This window comes from Lytechinus pictus, chromosome 14 (genome assembly GCF_037042905.1).
Source record: "Lytechinus pictus isolate F3 Inbred chromosome 14, Lp3.0, whole genome shotgun sequence".
Lineage (NCBI taxonomy): Eukaryota > Metazoa > Echinodermata > Echinoidea > Temnopleuroida > Toxopneustidae > Lytechinus > Lytechinus pictus.
The window spans coordinates 8,219,810-8,233,299 of record NC_087258.1 but is presented as its reverse complement, the minus strand read 5'-3'; the positions used below and the strand labels follow the sequence as shown (position 1 = coordinate 8,233,299).

General features: G+C 34.8%; 1 protein-coding gene across 1 annotated transcript; it reads left to right on the top strand.

Moving 5' to 3' along the window:
* Window positions 1–1,145: 1,145 nt before the first annotated feature.
* LOC129276286 (uncharacterized) lies at window positions 1,146–11,402 on the top strand. The gene is made up of 4 exons (XM_064109453.1): window positions 1,146–1,277; window positions 4,391–4,503; window positions 7,446–7,537; window positions 8,243–11,402. Exons 1-4 carry the CDS (start codon window positions 1,178–1,180, stop codon window positions 8,499–8,501), a joined length of 564 nt encoding a protein of 187 aa, XP_063965523.1. The 5' UTR covers window positions 1,146–1,177; the 3' UTR covers window positions 8,502–11,402.
* Window positions 11,403–13,490: the final 2,088 nt, after the last annotated feature.

Sequence of the window (13,490 nt, the reverse complement as noted above, 5' to 3'; positions counted from 1 at the left end):
AATTTTCAGCAGCAGCAGCAGCAGCAATCATGATTATCCCTGATGATAATGATGATTATGATGATGATGATGATTATATTTTTTTTAACACGTGCACACGTTATGGTGTCAATAATGCATAAAAGTATTTTCATTCATCTAATGCAAGATACAAGAGCACTGTAGATAAAAATATGCTTTGGTCAATTAAAGGAAGTGCCGCCAAATCGATCCCCGTTCCGGGGCGCCCGTCGCTCTCAGGCTCGCGCCTTTTAGATCACTCGGCCAAAGAATGATGATGATGATCGATGATTTGGACGATGATATTGTGGTGGTGGTGAAGGTGCATGGTGATGGTGGTGGTGATGATGATGATGATGATGTAGATGGTGATTCATGCAACCATTGGACTAGTATTCGAAGTTTGAGTCAACAACAGCCGCGCTCTTGTTGTGTGTGGTTGGGTTTAAAATTTTAAAATCCCCGTTGTTCTCCAATCACTATGTATTTACTCTCCCGTGATTTGTTTTAAAATCATGTTCCAATTTTATAGGACATCACTTTCCTTGGGCCCTTTTCATAAAGACTTGCAATTACAGAAACTTTGCCATTAGGGCCTATTGTGGTGACATTGATTATGATTGGCCACCAGTGACAATTCTGATGGTAGGCCTGTTTACAAAAAATGTTGACCTCTTTAATTACTAATATCTAATTTAGGCTTGATTGATTTTGACATAATATATTCAGAATTACATCAAAATTCAATCTCTCCTTTCCCTTTCTACTTTTTTTTTTGGGGGGGGGGTGGAGGGGCTCTGCAAATTTTGTGGTTAGCTGATTAAGGAGAAAGGGTCTTTGCAAGGACCGTCTTTCGTGTCGCCCATTTTTTGTGATGCGCCATGTGAAACGCATTTCAAATAAATTATCTGCAAACATATTTAATTTTATCCGTTTACATAAACAAAATATTTGTTTATAAAATGATGTATATCTCATGAAATTGTATAAATTTGATTTAAAAGCAAGCTTACGAATTTTATTTGTTTATCATTAATTTCATAAACATCATATAAGATGAAAGCCCCTTTCGTGCAATCGGCCCACTGAACTGGAATGTCTAGTTCAGTGATCGGCCCCTCCTCTCCACTATTCTTGCCATTATTATAGAGGGCGCTAAAGCTTTCAGGATGCAAAAATGGATTGCCTTCATCGTATAATGAGCAGTTTGATATTACTCTTTTTGGTGTTTTTCCTGTATTCTCTTGCAAGTGATGGATCGGTTTGTACATACTACAGTACGTATCTTACTTTTTAGATTAAAATTAAGCGATGAAATATCGAGTTTGACGTATTTAATCTCGGTTATTCTAATTCATATTCTTCGTTATAGTCCCACTTGTCTGTTTTGGTGTAGGCCTACCTCAGCTCAGGCGACCGTTCGTATAGACTCAGCCTCAGGCTCCACTACACTTCACTACTGCTACCCTCCGGCTCCGCTCCACCTATCCGAACCGATGGGGGACAAATACTCGCTCTCAAAACCAGTTACAAATTGTGGCACTTTATGGTAACAATGCCTAAAAGTCAAAGGCAATGACCACTCACACGTATTGCGAGGTTAGTTAGTAGGCCTACTACTTAACCCGGTGTCTGGAGAAAAAAATTATTTTTCTTATTTCAAGAAAATATCACATTTTCTTTGTGAATTTGAAGAGAAATGACCTTCAGACTGACAGAAATGTAACATTTTTGCAAAAAATCCAATTATTGGCTGCAAAAAAGAAGAATGAAATTAGGTCAATTTTCGGCATTTCTCTGCCATAGACTATGCCCGGGCATAGACTGTGTAGTTAAGAAATGGACACACACAATTCCAAATTTTTTGCTTCCGAGAGCTGTTATAAATTTATCATTAATGCCAAAAACTTGTCCATAAAGAGTCCAATAGGATTTTTTATGCTCTTTCTGATGGTATGATTTTTATAAAGATTTGGAAACCAGATCACAATGAAAAATTGTGACAAAGTGAAAAAAATTGTGCAAAACAGACATTTCATTTTCCCATAGAAAACGCGTGGGGAAATGGCAATCTCAACACACACACAAATAAGGGTTTGCAATTTATCTCTAAATCCTTATTTAAAATGATCATATAAACTTGTCCTTACTGTCAAAAGAAGCCCCTGAATTTTCTCTTTCCATACATTGCCAAACAAAAGTTAATTATCAATTCAGATCACATTTTTCTAGCAGCCTGAACTTCCCGAAAAAATGTGCCATATTTTCCCCTAAATTAGCCTGTTTTATGCTGACACTTTTCAGTGTGGCTTCAGACACCCTATTAGTATTAGGCCTAGTACTAAAATACTAACAGTCGAACTTAGTACTACTACTAGTAGGGTGTCTGAAGCCACACTGAAAAGTGTCAGCATAAAACAGGCTGATTTAGGGGAAAATATGGCACATTTCTTCGGGAAGTTCAGGCTGCTAGAAAAATGTGATCTGAATTGATTATTAACTTGTGTTTGGCATGTATGGAAAGAGAAAATTCAGGGGCTTCTTTTAGTTTTGACAGTAAGGACAAGTTTATATGATCATTTTAAATAAGGATTTAGAGATAAATTGCAAACCCTTATTTGTGTGTGTTGAGATTGCCATTTCCCCATGTGTTTTCTATGGGGAAATGAAATGTCTGTTTTGCACAATTTGTTTCACTTTGTCGCAATTTTTCATTGTGATCTGGTTTCCAAATCTTTATAAAAATCATACCATCAGAAAGAGCATAAAAAATCCTATTGGACTCTTTATGGACAAGTTTTTGGCATTAATGATAAATTTATAACAGCTCTCGGAAGCAAAAAATTTGGAATTGTGTGTGTCCATTTCTTAACTACACAGTCTATGGCAGAGAAATGCTGAAAATTTACCTAATTTCATTCTTCTTTTTTGCAGCCAATAATTGGATTTTTTTCAAAAATGTTACATTTCTGTCAGTCTGAAGGTCATTTCTCTTCAAATTCACAAAGAAAATGTGATATTTTCTTGAAATAAGAAAAATAATTTTTTTCTCCAGACACCCTAGTACTAGTACTGGGCAATGAACAACAACATATTCAGCTAATTAACTCGGGCTCATCAAAGTCAAGTGATGACTGATGTTCGTGTTAGTATACTTAATTAAGTATACTATTACTAATATAACCTCACAACACGTGTGAGTGTGTTCGTGTAGGCTCCACTCCACTTCACTACCGCTCAAGTGATGTTCGTGTAGGATCCATTCCACTTCACTACCGCTATACTGCGCTACACCTACCCGAACATCAAGGTCCAAAACTCGCTCTGATACTCCGATTGACAAAGGTGGGATTTTATGGGGGAAAATATAGAAGTCATGCAACATCACGATCTTTGACTTTAAAAACAATAAAAACTATTATTCTTACTTTTCACAAAGTTTCACTTCTTTTCCATGCTTCTATCAGTCTCAAAATTGGTGATTTAGAGCCAGTAACATTTTCCTCACACGAATTAATTCACTGCCGATTCCAAAACATGGGAAACATAAACTGCGCATGCGTGGAAAATGCAGCTCAATTCATGAATATTCATGAGTAGGACTATACATTGAGATCATTTCGCATTTGCAGGTTTTGCCGGACAATTAATTTGTCCTTCGTCACACGAATTTGGGATGATAAAACACGCCAACATTTTCCCCAAAAGTTCAGTGCATAACTGCTAGTATCAACTAGCTCTAGAGTCTACCTTGTCTAGACCTATATATCTAAATTGTTTTAAAAATAAAATGATTAACGCTTACATCAAAATCTTGGCCAAGCTGCTCCGAAAATACTTTCCTACTGCGGTCGAAATCACGCAAACAACAATCGAAATGTGAATAACAGTCTCGATTCAAGTCGTCGGTGTATAATAGGAAATTGTACAAAAACTCAACAGGGCCATAGTGTAGGCTGGTCATCCATCCAATATCCAGGACCAAATAGATAGGCCTACAGTGTACTTTACTTATACCTCGATCAATACACATTTTTGCTCATTTTGACTGGTGTTTAGATGATAACTGTCTGTAGTGTTAGAAAGTCATATCCAATTTTTTTCCAGTTTTAATAAGTGGTACTGTACATAAAGAACTCTGCCTGAGTAGGGGGTCATATTGAGAAATAAACAAAGATTTTTTTATTTTTTATGAAAAAAAAATGAAAATGGGAAGGTGATTGCTTCTGCACTTTCAAAAACAAAAATCTTGGCCTTAATTTTCAGTTGCTAATATGCTTCTCATATTTTTATTTATTTTAGAACATCTTTACATTTGAGTCGGTTCCGATTTACTGTATAAACATTTTGTAAACTTAACATGTGTCTTTTATTCATATTATTTTACCAGTTGATGCCAGGTACTCTAAACCAGAATCAGGGTTGCCAAACTGCTCTTGGTACAACAAGAATGCCTGTTGCAAAAGAACAGAAGTAGCTGCTGTGCTGGGCAGTATGTTCAAGGTAAGTCCAGGGTTCTGTTTTATAAAACTTAGAAAGTCAAAAAGGGGCCTAAGCTTTCGATCCTAGCAGAATCTTCGTCGGAGGCAAAATGACAAACATATAAAGTGGAACAACCATAATATAGACCACAAACAAGCTACATCAACACTAGAAACAAGGAGACAAAAGGGGCATTAGTGAGTATAGAGAAGACCAATCAGGTTAGTGAAGGGGATGAAAGAAAAGGAGTAGGCAGACACAAAGGGAAGTTAGTGTAAGGCCAGTAAAAGACCACAAGCCAAGAGGGATTAAGATAAAGAGGCAGGCAACATCAAACAGGATCTGGAACAAAACAGTGATAGAGGGATGAATAACAAGAGAATTAGTGAGAGGTGGGTCAAACAGGTTACAAAGAAAGGCATAATAAACTGGTGCATAAGAGTGGGGGAAAAAAGGAAAAGAATAGGGAACAACTGATAATGTGCAAAAGACATATATGATAAAGCATTAAACAAACTAAGAGAAGAAGGTAAGTGTAAATATGTATCTATAGGTGATCCAAAAAAGAAATGTTTATGAAACAATATAAGTACACATATGGTGTAACTGATATTGTAATCCGCTAGGTGTGACGGGAAAAAAACATAAGACTATATAGTAGAAAAAAAAAAAAAAAAAACAAACAAACAAAGAAAAAAAGAAAAGAAAAAAAAAAAAACCCTGTATATGTGAAAAAGAGGAAGCAAATTGCCTAACTAGGTAAAAGCAAATATAGAAGAGAGGGGGTGTATTATGAAGAAACCATAGTATACATGTAAATAAGCAAATGTGGTAAATCTAAAAGAGGTGAGTGGAGAAAAAAAGAAAAAAAATTATATATATATATATCATAATTAGTATATCGCCTGAATAAGGAAGGAAAAATTGGAGCTGAGCTTGTATGAGATATGGGAGGAAAGCAGAGGAAGAAACTATAATGTAACTATTCAAAAGAGCTGAGGGGAAAAATTATATGTATATATAAATTGAAAGTGGATAGGAAAGAATAATCAGTCGTTCCCCTCTTGGATGTTCAGGCCATGAGGTTGGGTGGTGCGAAGTCGTCTCATCCAGAGCTTCTCTCTGCTAGTACGGACTGAGTCAGGACGGGTACCTAAAGATTCAATGACCTGTAGCATCATGTCAGTGATGGAGTGGTTGGGGAGGTTAAAATGGCGGCCAACTGGAGTGTCCAGCTTTGCTGTGTTGACGGTGGATCTGTGCCCGTAGAATCGTTTCTTGAGTGTGGTCTTGGTTTCCCCTATGTATTGTACCCTACAAACTCTGCAAGTGATGAGATATACAACATTAGTGGTAGTGCATGTGATGTTGCCCTTGATTTGGTGAGACAGGCTGGTAGACTTGCTGGTGAAAGTGTCGCCCTCATGAAGGTGTATTTCACATATAAAACTTGTTAAAGTAACAAATTGGCAGTAAATGGTTTTAAAGGTACTGAAATAATTCAGTTTGAGTTATTGAATGTAAACTTGTTACTGACATTGTGCATTTGTTATTATAACTAGTCGTAATGAAATGGGAGCCAGCAACGGCAGATGAGCTTTATTTTTAAGTGATTGAACCTAGAGGTAAACCGGGGCCCCGTCTTACAAAGAGTTGCAATTGATCCAATCAATCACAACTATGGAAAGCCAACTAAGTCAGCATCTAAAATGCATGTTTCTTTGAAATTCGTTTTTATATATGAATGTATATTCATTGATTTCTTGACAAATGGTGTGTTCTCCTTTGTTTACAAAGGAAATGTTGCAAATTTCCTGTAGAAAAAATTATGACACTGATGGATTTCCATAGAGTTACGATTGATTGGATCAATCGTAACTGTTTTGTAAGACGGGGCCGGGATGTATTCCTCTGTCTTTTAATCACAGTCTATAAAGCTATCAAGTCAATCATCTGCCAAAGGGTTAGGGTTTTTCCTATGCTTCGATTTTCAATAAACATGTTTGTACATGTAGGCTTTCTGCCGAAAGGGGGAAGATGAGTGGGGGATGTTTGATAAATTTGTCCATAATTGATGCATCACCATAAAAAGACTGATTTATTGGGACAATGCTTCAATAGGAATAGACAAAGATTGAAGCCCATACGAATCCTCTATTTGTTGAATTGAATGTATTAAAATGTTATGATATTCATGCATTTCAAATTCTTATATTTATGTATTTATGTAACGATAACCTCTTGCCAGATTATATCAAAACATTCTTTAAGTTCAATAGTGATTTCCATGGATACAACACAAGAAATGCAAAGGATTTCCATCTACCTAAGCCAAGACTCTCATCTTTTAAAAACTCAATTTTATTTCAAGGACCACAACTCTGGAATTCTATTTCTGTAGACATCAAGCAATCAGTTTCATTAAATGTTTTTAAGTCAAAATCAAGGCAATTTATTTTAAATAGTAATTCATAAAGTTTGTTTGTATAAATTTCATTCAGGCATTATAGGCACCCCCCCCCCCCTTCGTTGTAGTTTAGTGACTTTTTTCTATCTTTGTTATTGAAGTCTTTGTATAATTATTATGTTATATAGGGTCAGCTAATCACAAGGCTTGTTCCTTTCTTGCTGTCCCTCTCATATTCAATCCAATGTTTATTTCTATTTGTTGTTGTTGTTTTTTCTATTTTGTGAATATGATACTTTGTATATGTATGTTTTTGTATGGATTTTTATGAGCAAATATATTGAAATTGAAAATTGAAAATTGAAGCCCAACCTTTGTAAGAAGATGTATGAGTATTTACATATTTTTCAAATTGTATATTTATCACTATCTGTAAATGTCCTTCCCTGTCATTTACTGTTTATAAAGGATGTAGTCACCCAGGGAACTATAACAATTAGATAATAATGTACATGTATGATGTATTGATATTTGAACTATTGTCATTATTTGCTAGGTTGACCAGGCTACCAATTCTTGCCGTTATCATCTTAACTACATGATGTGCTATTTCTGTAGTCCTGAGCAAATCAACTGGTATGATGACACGTAAGTATCACTTCTGATGCTAATTGTAGAAGGAGAAAAAGATAAGAATGAAGAAGATGAAGATGAATGAGGAATGAGGAGGGGGGGGGGGAAGAATAAAAGAAAGACAGGAGGAAAATCATTGCTGATTTTGGTTGGGTTTTGAAAAATTATAATCGATTGATGTTGACCATGGTCATGGAAAATTCTGTTATTATTATGCAAAATCCTTGGATATCAGTACAATGAATGGAAAAAATAGCATATTTAACAGAATTCAGAAGACTACAGAATTTAACAGCAAACATAATTTGGGGGTAAAAAAAAAAAAAATTAAAGCACTTTAAAGTGCAATAAAAAAAGGCTTGCATCAGCAGAAGATATAAAAATTAAACCTTTTTTTTGCATTGTTTAATAAAGGTTTTGAAAGGACAGTTGCAGGTACATTTTAAATTTTGCATAGCTTTTACGTATGCCCTTCAATAATGACGTTTTTGATACTTTATGCTAATTTGAATTGCTACATCTTGTTTTTTTGCATATATTACCAAAGAATCTCAAGTTCAGAACACATAACAACAAAGAATTGCTTTTTATAAAATAGAAATAGATGAGTTTAGTGTATTGACATATTTATTGGGATGGCATACATATCATCTTCAGTTTAATAAAGCTGTATATAATTAGCTCAACGACTTTTTATATTTTGGTTGTTTGTTTTCACAGGAGGTTATACATTTGCTCTGAATTTTGTGAAGCTACCTTCGAGGAGTGCAAAACGGCGTATTACAAAAGCGAACTCATCGGAGACCAGTATCGGGATGGAAAGGCTTTCTGTGAGGCAAACAGCTTCCATGTAGTACCTGGTAGAGAGCGATGTTTCAACTACGATCCGACTGTGTTTGCGAACGCACCACTTTCAGTGGGTTCCATTGTCTTAACCCTTGGACTATCAGCTCTTGTTCTCTTTAGTGTGCTGAAGTAGCAGTCTTCTTGCATTCCCCCAATGCAAACGGAGTCTGGGGGATACTTCCTGTGACCAAATTACATGTATGTCTCTATATGTGACCAACCACTACCAAACCAAACCAACAATAAATGACCCAAAATGAATTTCAATATTTCTCATTGTACTTGGGAAAGCACATCCTAAGCGTTAAAATAATAAATAACTTGAAAAAAAGTTATCAAAAATACATGTTACATGTACACTCACAAGTACTTGCTTGTAATATGCAGAAGAAATTCAGTAACAGCTTCCAAAAAAGATAAGGTGAAAACAAGATTTAGGGGTTCACTCAAGTATGAATGTGCAAGCTGTGCAATCTCAATGGGACTTCCCAACATTTGGAAAACATGGTATCAAACAGATTCTTGTCTATTGTCATTTATTCAACTTTACAACTCAGATTTTGACAATATGAAGAAGAATTACTCTTTCAGGTAATGTAATTTTCTAGTTTGTACATTTTTGAAGGCCAAATTACTATTTTAGCTATCTACAGACAATCTTCCCTTGTGAGTTATTGTTGGTTTTGGGTCACACGTCACATGCTGTATGGAAAGAGTCAAGGCCAGCCATGGGGGCCGTTTCATAACAGACTTACAACTATCGTAACTTTGCCATCATGACACCTACCATTGTAACAACGCTCAGCGGCCAATTACAATCATGGTAGTTGCCATAGTGGCAAAGTTACCATATTTGTAACTGTTTATGAAACCTTGCCCAGGCCTTGATCTTGATGCAAATTTTGTATAATATTAAAGGGTGTTGGAGTAACTGTGAAGTAGTAACTACGTGACTAGCCATAGCCTTGGCATTGGTCTTGATGCAACTCATGTACAAAATCAGTGGGAGTAACCATGATCCAGTGACTACCATTATGTGACTTGGGACTCTTAGATTCCATCCCTGAACAGACTGAGTACTATTTTCTGGCCTCAAGAAATATAGTTGTAATTCATTGAAATTTGTAAAGCTTTTGAATGATTATTTTTCTCTCTTTTAATAATGATGGTTGACAAGAAAGGAATTTGTCGTAACAAGGCTGAATTTATTTGATATTTTGAAATACTTAAATATTGTAATTTCAAAATTTATGATCGTTTTTAATTAAGTCTTTAATAACCTTTTCTTGATTTTAATCTGCTTACATCTGTAGTTTTTGGCACTCATCAACTAGCAAATGAAAACGAATCAGTATTATTCTCACTATCTTTTAATATACCATTTAGTGCAATATTCTTTAAGAAAAAATATTACAGGTAACGTGTTTAATTTTGAACCACGTTTGCCTTTGTACCACAAACATCTTTATAATTTAGGAGATATGACTTATTGTTAAATAAGTGAATAAGTTTGCTGAATATGGATAGATGGATAGAATAATTTGACTTGGATGATTGGATTTATGAATTTATGGATGGTAAATTATTAAAATTTAATTATGTATCAAAAATCAAAATGATTAATGATAGGCTTGAGAGGCTGTTAGATGAAGTTTATTTCATAGCTTTGGAAACATAAATGTGCAATGGGATTAAGGAACTATCATTGCAATATCTTGGTTTATCAGGCTGAATGATATTACAGGGTGCAGGGAGTGGTGGGCCCTAGCAATAAACTTCCAACTTTCTCCAAGGTGGCAGTGTAAAAGTGCCCTAGTTTTTTAGGTTTAGGCTGAATAGAAAAATCTGCTTGTAAATACATGTATCAGTACCTTTGAAAGTGATGTGAATGTAAATATTACTAGTTTCCTATTTGGGAATGCAAAGTAGATGCACCAGGGCTAAAGCTATTGTATTTTATATTAATTTTATTTATTCCGTTTTTCATGTATTTAAGTACGGTTAAAAGATAAGATTAACAGCTTTCTATATTGGTTCTGCAAAGTAAAGTTTTAATTAGCTATAATTTCGCCTTATTTTTTCACTTTTCTTTGTAAACTCCTTTTTCTTTGATTATTGAAAAGGAAAATTTAATAAGAGATAAATAATTTTTAACATACATACTAACAGGGGATATTATTTGAGCTCTCTGGAGGCCGAACAGCCTGAATATTTAATATAACCCAATAATACTCAGCCAGTTTAAACAGTACAACGTACTGAAATAATTCTACTGTATTCAGATTTGGTATTCACAACAAAAGTTTTTAAAATTTGCTTGTGTATAAATGAGAGATATATGCAGAATATACTTAATGAACCAAATTGTGTGTATGGGTGACTAGTGCCACATTAGTGGAGTGGTGTCTTACATGTATCTCACAATGTAAGCATTTAATGGATTGTTTGTGCAATAGATTTTTGCCATTAGCTACCTTGCAATTTTGTAAAACAAGACAAAAATGATGAAAAAAGAAAGAAAGATAGATGTGTTGTATTGAAGTGTTTGTGATGCTTAAGATGTGCAATAGTTGGAAATTAGTTCATATACATTATGAAGTGCAGATGTACTCTGAATTGTTTTAGTTTTCAGAAAAAAATGTATTTTGTACTTATTTATTACTACCTATTTATTGAAATGATAGATTAAATTCTTGTTCTAGATCACTTTATATCATTGGTGTATTATTATATTATTTTATAAATGCATTAACTATATATTACTTTCTGGGAATAATTATTAGAGAAATTATGTTTCTCTAGGGACCTACAATGTACTAAAGATGGATACATTGTTTACATCAGCCATCTCAACGTCCCCCTTCTATGATCTCCAAATTATGTCTTTCTGTTGAAGAACGAGCAAACATATTGCAAATATTCCTAGTCAAATTATTAGCCTTACTGCATTCCCTTTTATCAAGCAGTATTATTTGTATTCAAATATATTTTTAAGCATTTGCATGATGTCCTATTAAACATGATTGGTGTGAGTTAATTCATTCGATTTTCCATTGCAATATGATGCTATGAAGAAGTAATGGCGAAATGAGCCTAAAATTTGAAGGGGGAGGGGGCAGATATGGCACATGGGGCAAAATTTAAAAGTAGTGAGTAGCGAGCAAGCAACAAAATCATGAAAATCTTGGGGCTCCATTGCCCCCAAGCCCCCCCCCCCCCATCTGTACACCATTGCAAGGAAGTTGGGAGTGAGATCGAAACACAAAGATGGACAGATTGAACAAGAGAAAGGGGGGTAGAAAAACAACAAAAGGGGAGAGATAAAAGGAGGGAAGGGGGGGGGAGAAAGAGAGGGGGAAAGGTGAACGAAAGACTTGCATAAAGGCTAGAGACGTGACAAAAACTCCAAGAAATGGGAGATATAGAGCTAAAGGTGCTGAGAAAGACACGAGTGAAGAGAAGAAGGAATCAAATGGGAAAGAGAGACCTAGTTTTTTAAATTATTATTTACACCCCCAAGATGAAGTAATTGGTGGGGGTGGGGGTATGAATTAAAGTCATATCTTTCATGGTTTGAGGATCAACATGCTGATGTACACACTCTCAACTGATGTGAACTTTGATCAGATTGCAGTTTGTATTCCAACTCGAGTTTATAGCAGCCATGTTAGAAAACTAAATTCCTCTTCATGTTTGATCTATGAACAAAATCTGTCCATGTGGGAAATTGTGAATTTTCAATTTTATCAATGTTATTTATAAAGAAAGTCATATGATCACTGCATAAGGTCGCTCTCCAAATTAAAAAAAACATCTGAAATATGACAACAGATTAAATACTTGGGCTAAAAATTTGCATACAGTACCAAACATGCATATCAGTGGCCTGTGTGTGAGTTACATGTACATATGCACTTGCAGCACAATCAAATTAATCTCATGACCAATATGAAGATCCAAAATCCTTTATACAGTATTAACTTATTCACTCTGGTCCATCACAGTCACTTTTCCCCAATCCCCTTAAAACAGATAAAAACTCAGGACAGAAAATGTTCTTTATCTTTTATAATGGACCACTCCGTCGCCACCATGAAGAACATAGTACACAATATTTTCCGGTTTGTTTTAATATATTTAATTTCTATATATTTCACATGTTAAAATAAGACATAAAAAGTGCTATGCTCACATCACTTCAACTCAATGAAACTAATGTACTTTCCTACTGCCTCACCTCGCAAACACCATGCTATAAAACTACATTTTACATATAACAAAGACATACAAAACCCTGTCATTTGTCACCATGTATTAACTCAATATCACACACTCTATATATTAGAAAGATTAAGCTGTCTTTTCAAAAGGATGCTTAGTAATTTCTAGTCCTTTCTGAAAAATTCCTTTCTACCGTATTCAGAAATCCTTCCATCGAAATGTACAGAATTTCAATATTATAAGGACAATGCCAAAATGAATAGGCCCTAATTACTAGTATTCTTCCCAATTATGTTTATGAATAAATACACAGTTAATGGCACTGCCATAATGTATGACACTTAAAGAACTACCTTTATATTTTGCTTCTATTCAGTTAATATCATGATTTTATGCATTCAATTCACATAAATACAATTGAACAAGGGCATCACCACCCGAATAGGCCCAAGTTATTCTTCCGCTTTTCTCCATTAATATACAAGTACACAATTGATTAAGGGTGCTGCCACCTGCATGCACCTTTGTGACATATAAACAACTAAACATAAAGTGCACTTTTAAAATTCTACATCAAATAAAACAACCCACTCAATAGATCGTTGGTGCAACATCGTGGCACATATTCACAAGAGAGTACTAGCTATCAGGTAAAACCATGATTTAAGTCTGCAGTGTTAAATGCAAAATAGTCGAACATGCAAAATCTGAATTAGAGTTGTAGGAGAAATCTTTCAATTCATCAGCACTTTTTGTTCTTGGTGCCCAAGAATGTGCCCATAGCGTGATTAAAAACAACACCACTTATTTTAATTTCATTTATTTTTTATCTGTAGTTTTGCAAAGATAAAGGAATTTAAAGGAGAATGAAACTCTTGGAGCAAGTTAGCTTTTGTGAAAG

Excerpts from the sequence above, each read along its gene's own strand:
- LOC129276286 (XM_064109453.1), top strand. The coding sequence starts at position 1,178 with ATGGATTGCCTTCATCGTATAATGAGCAGTTTGATATTACTCTTTTTG. Across the intron at positions 1,278-4,390 it reads ATCGGTTTGTACATACTACA|TTGATGCCAGGTACTCTAAA; the intron begins GTACGTATCTTA and ends TTATTTTACCAG. Across the intron at positions 4,504-7,445 it reads TGCTGGGCAGTATGTTCAAG|GTTGACCAGGCTACCAATTC; the intron begins GTAAGTCCAGGG and ends ATTATTTGCTAG.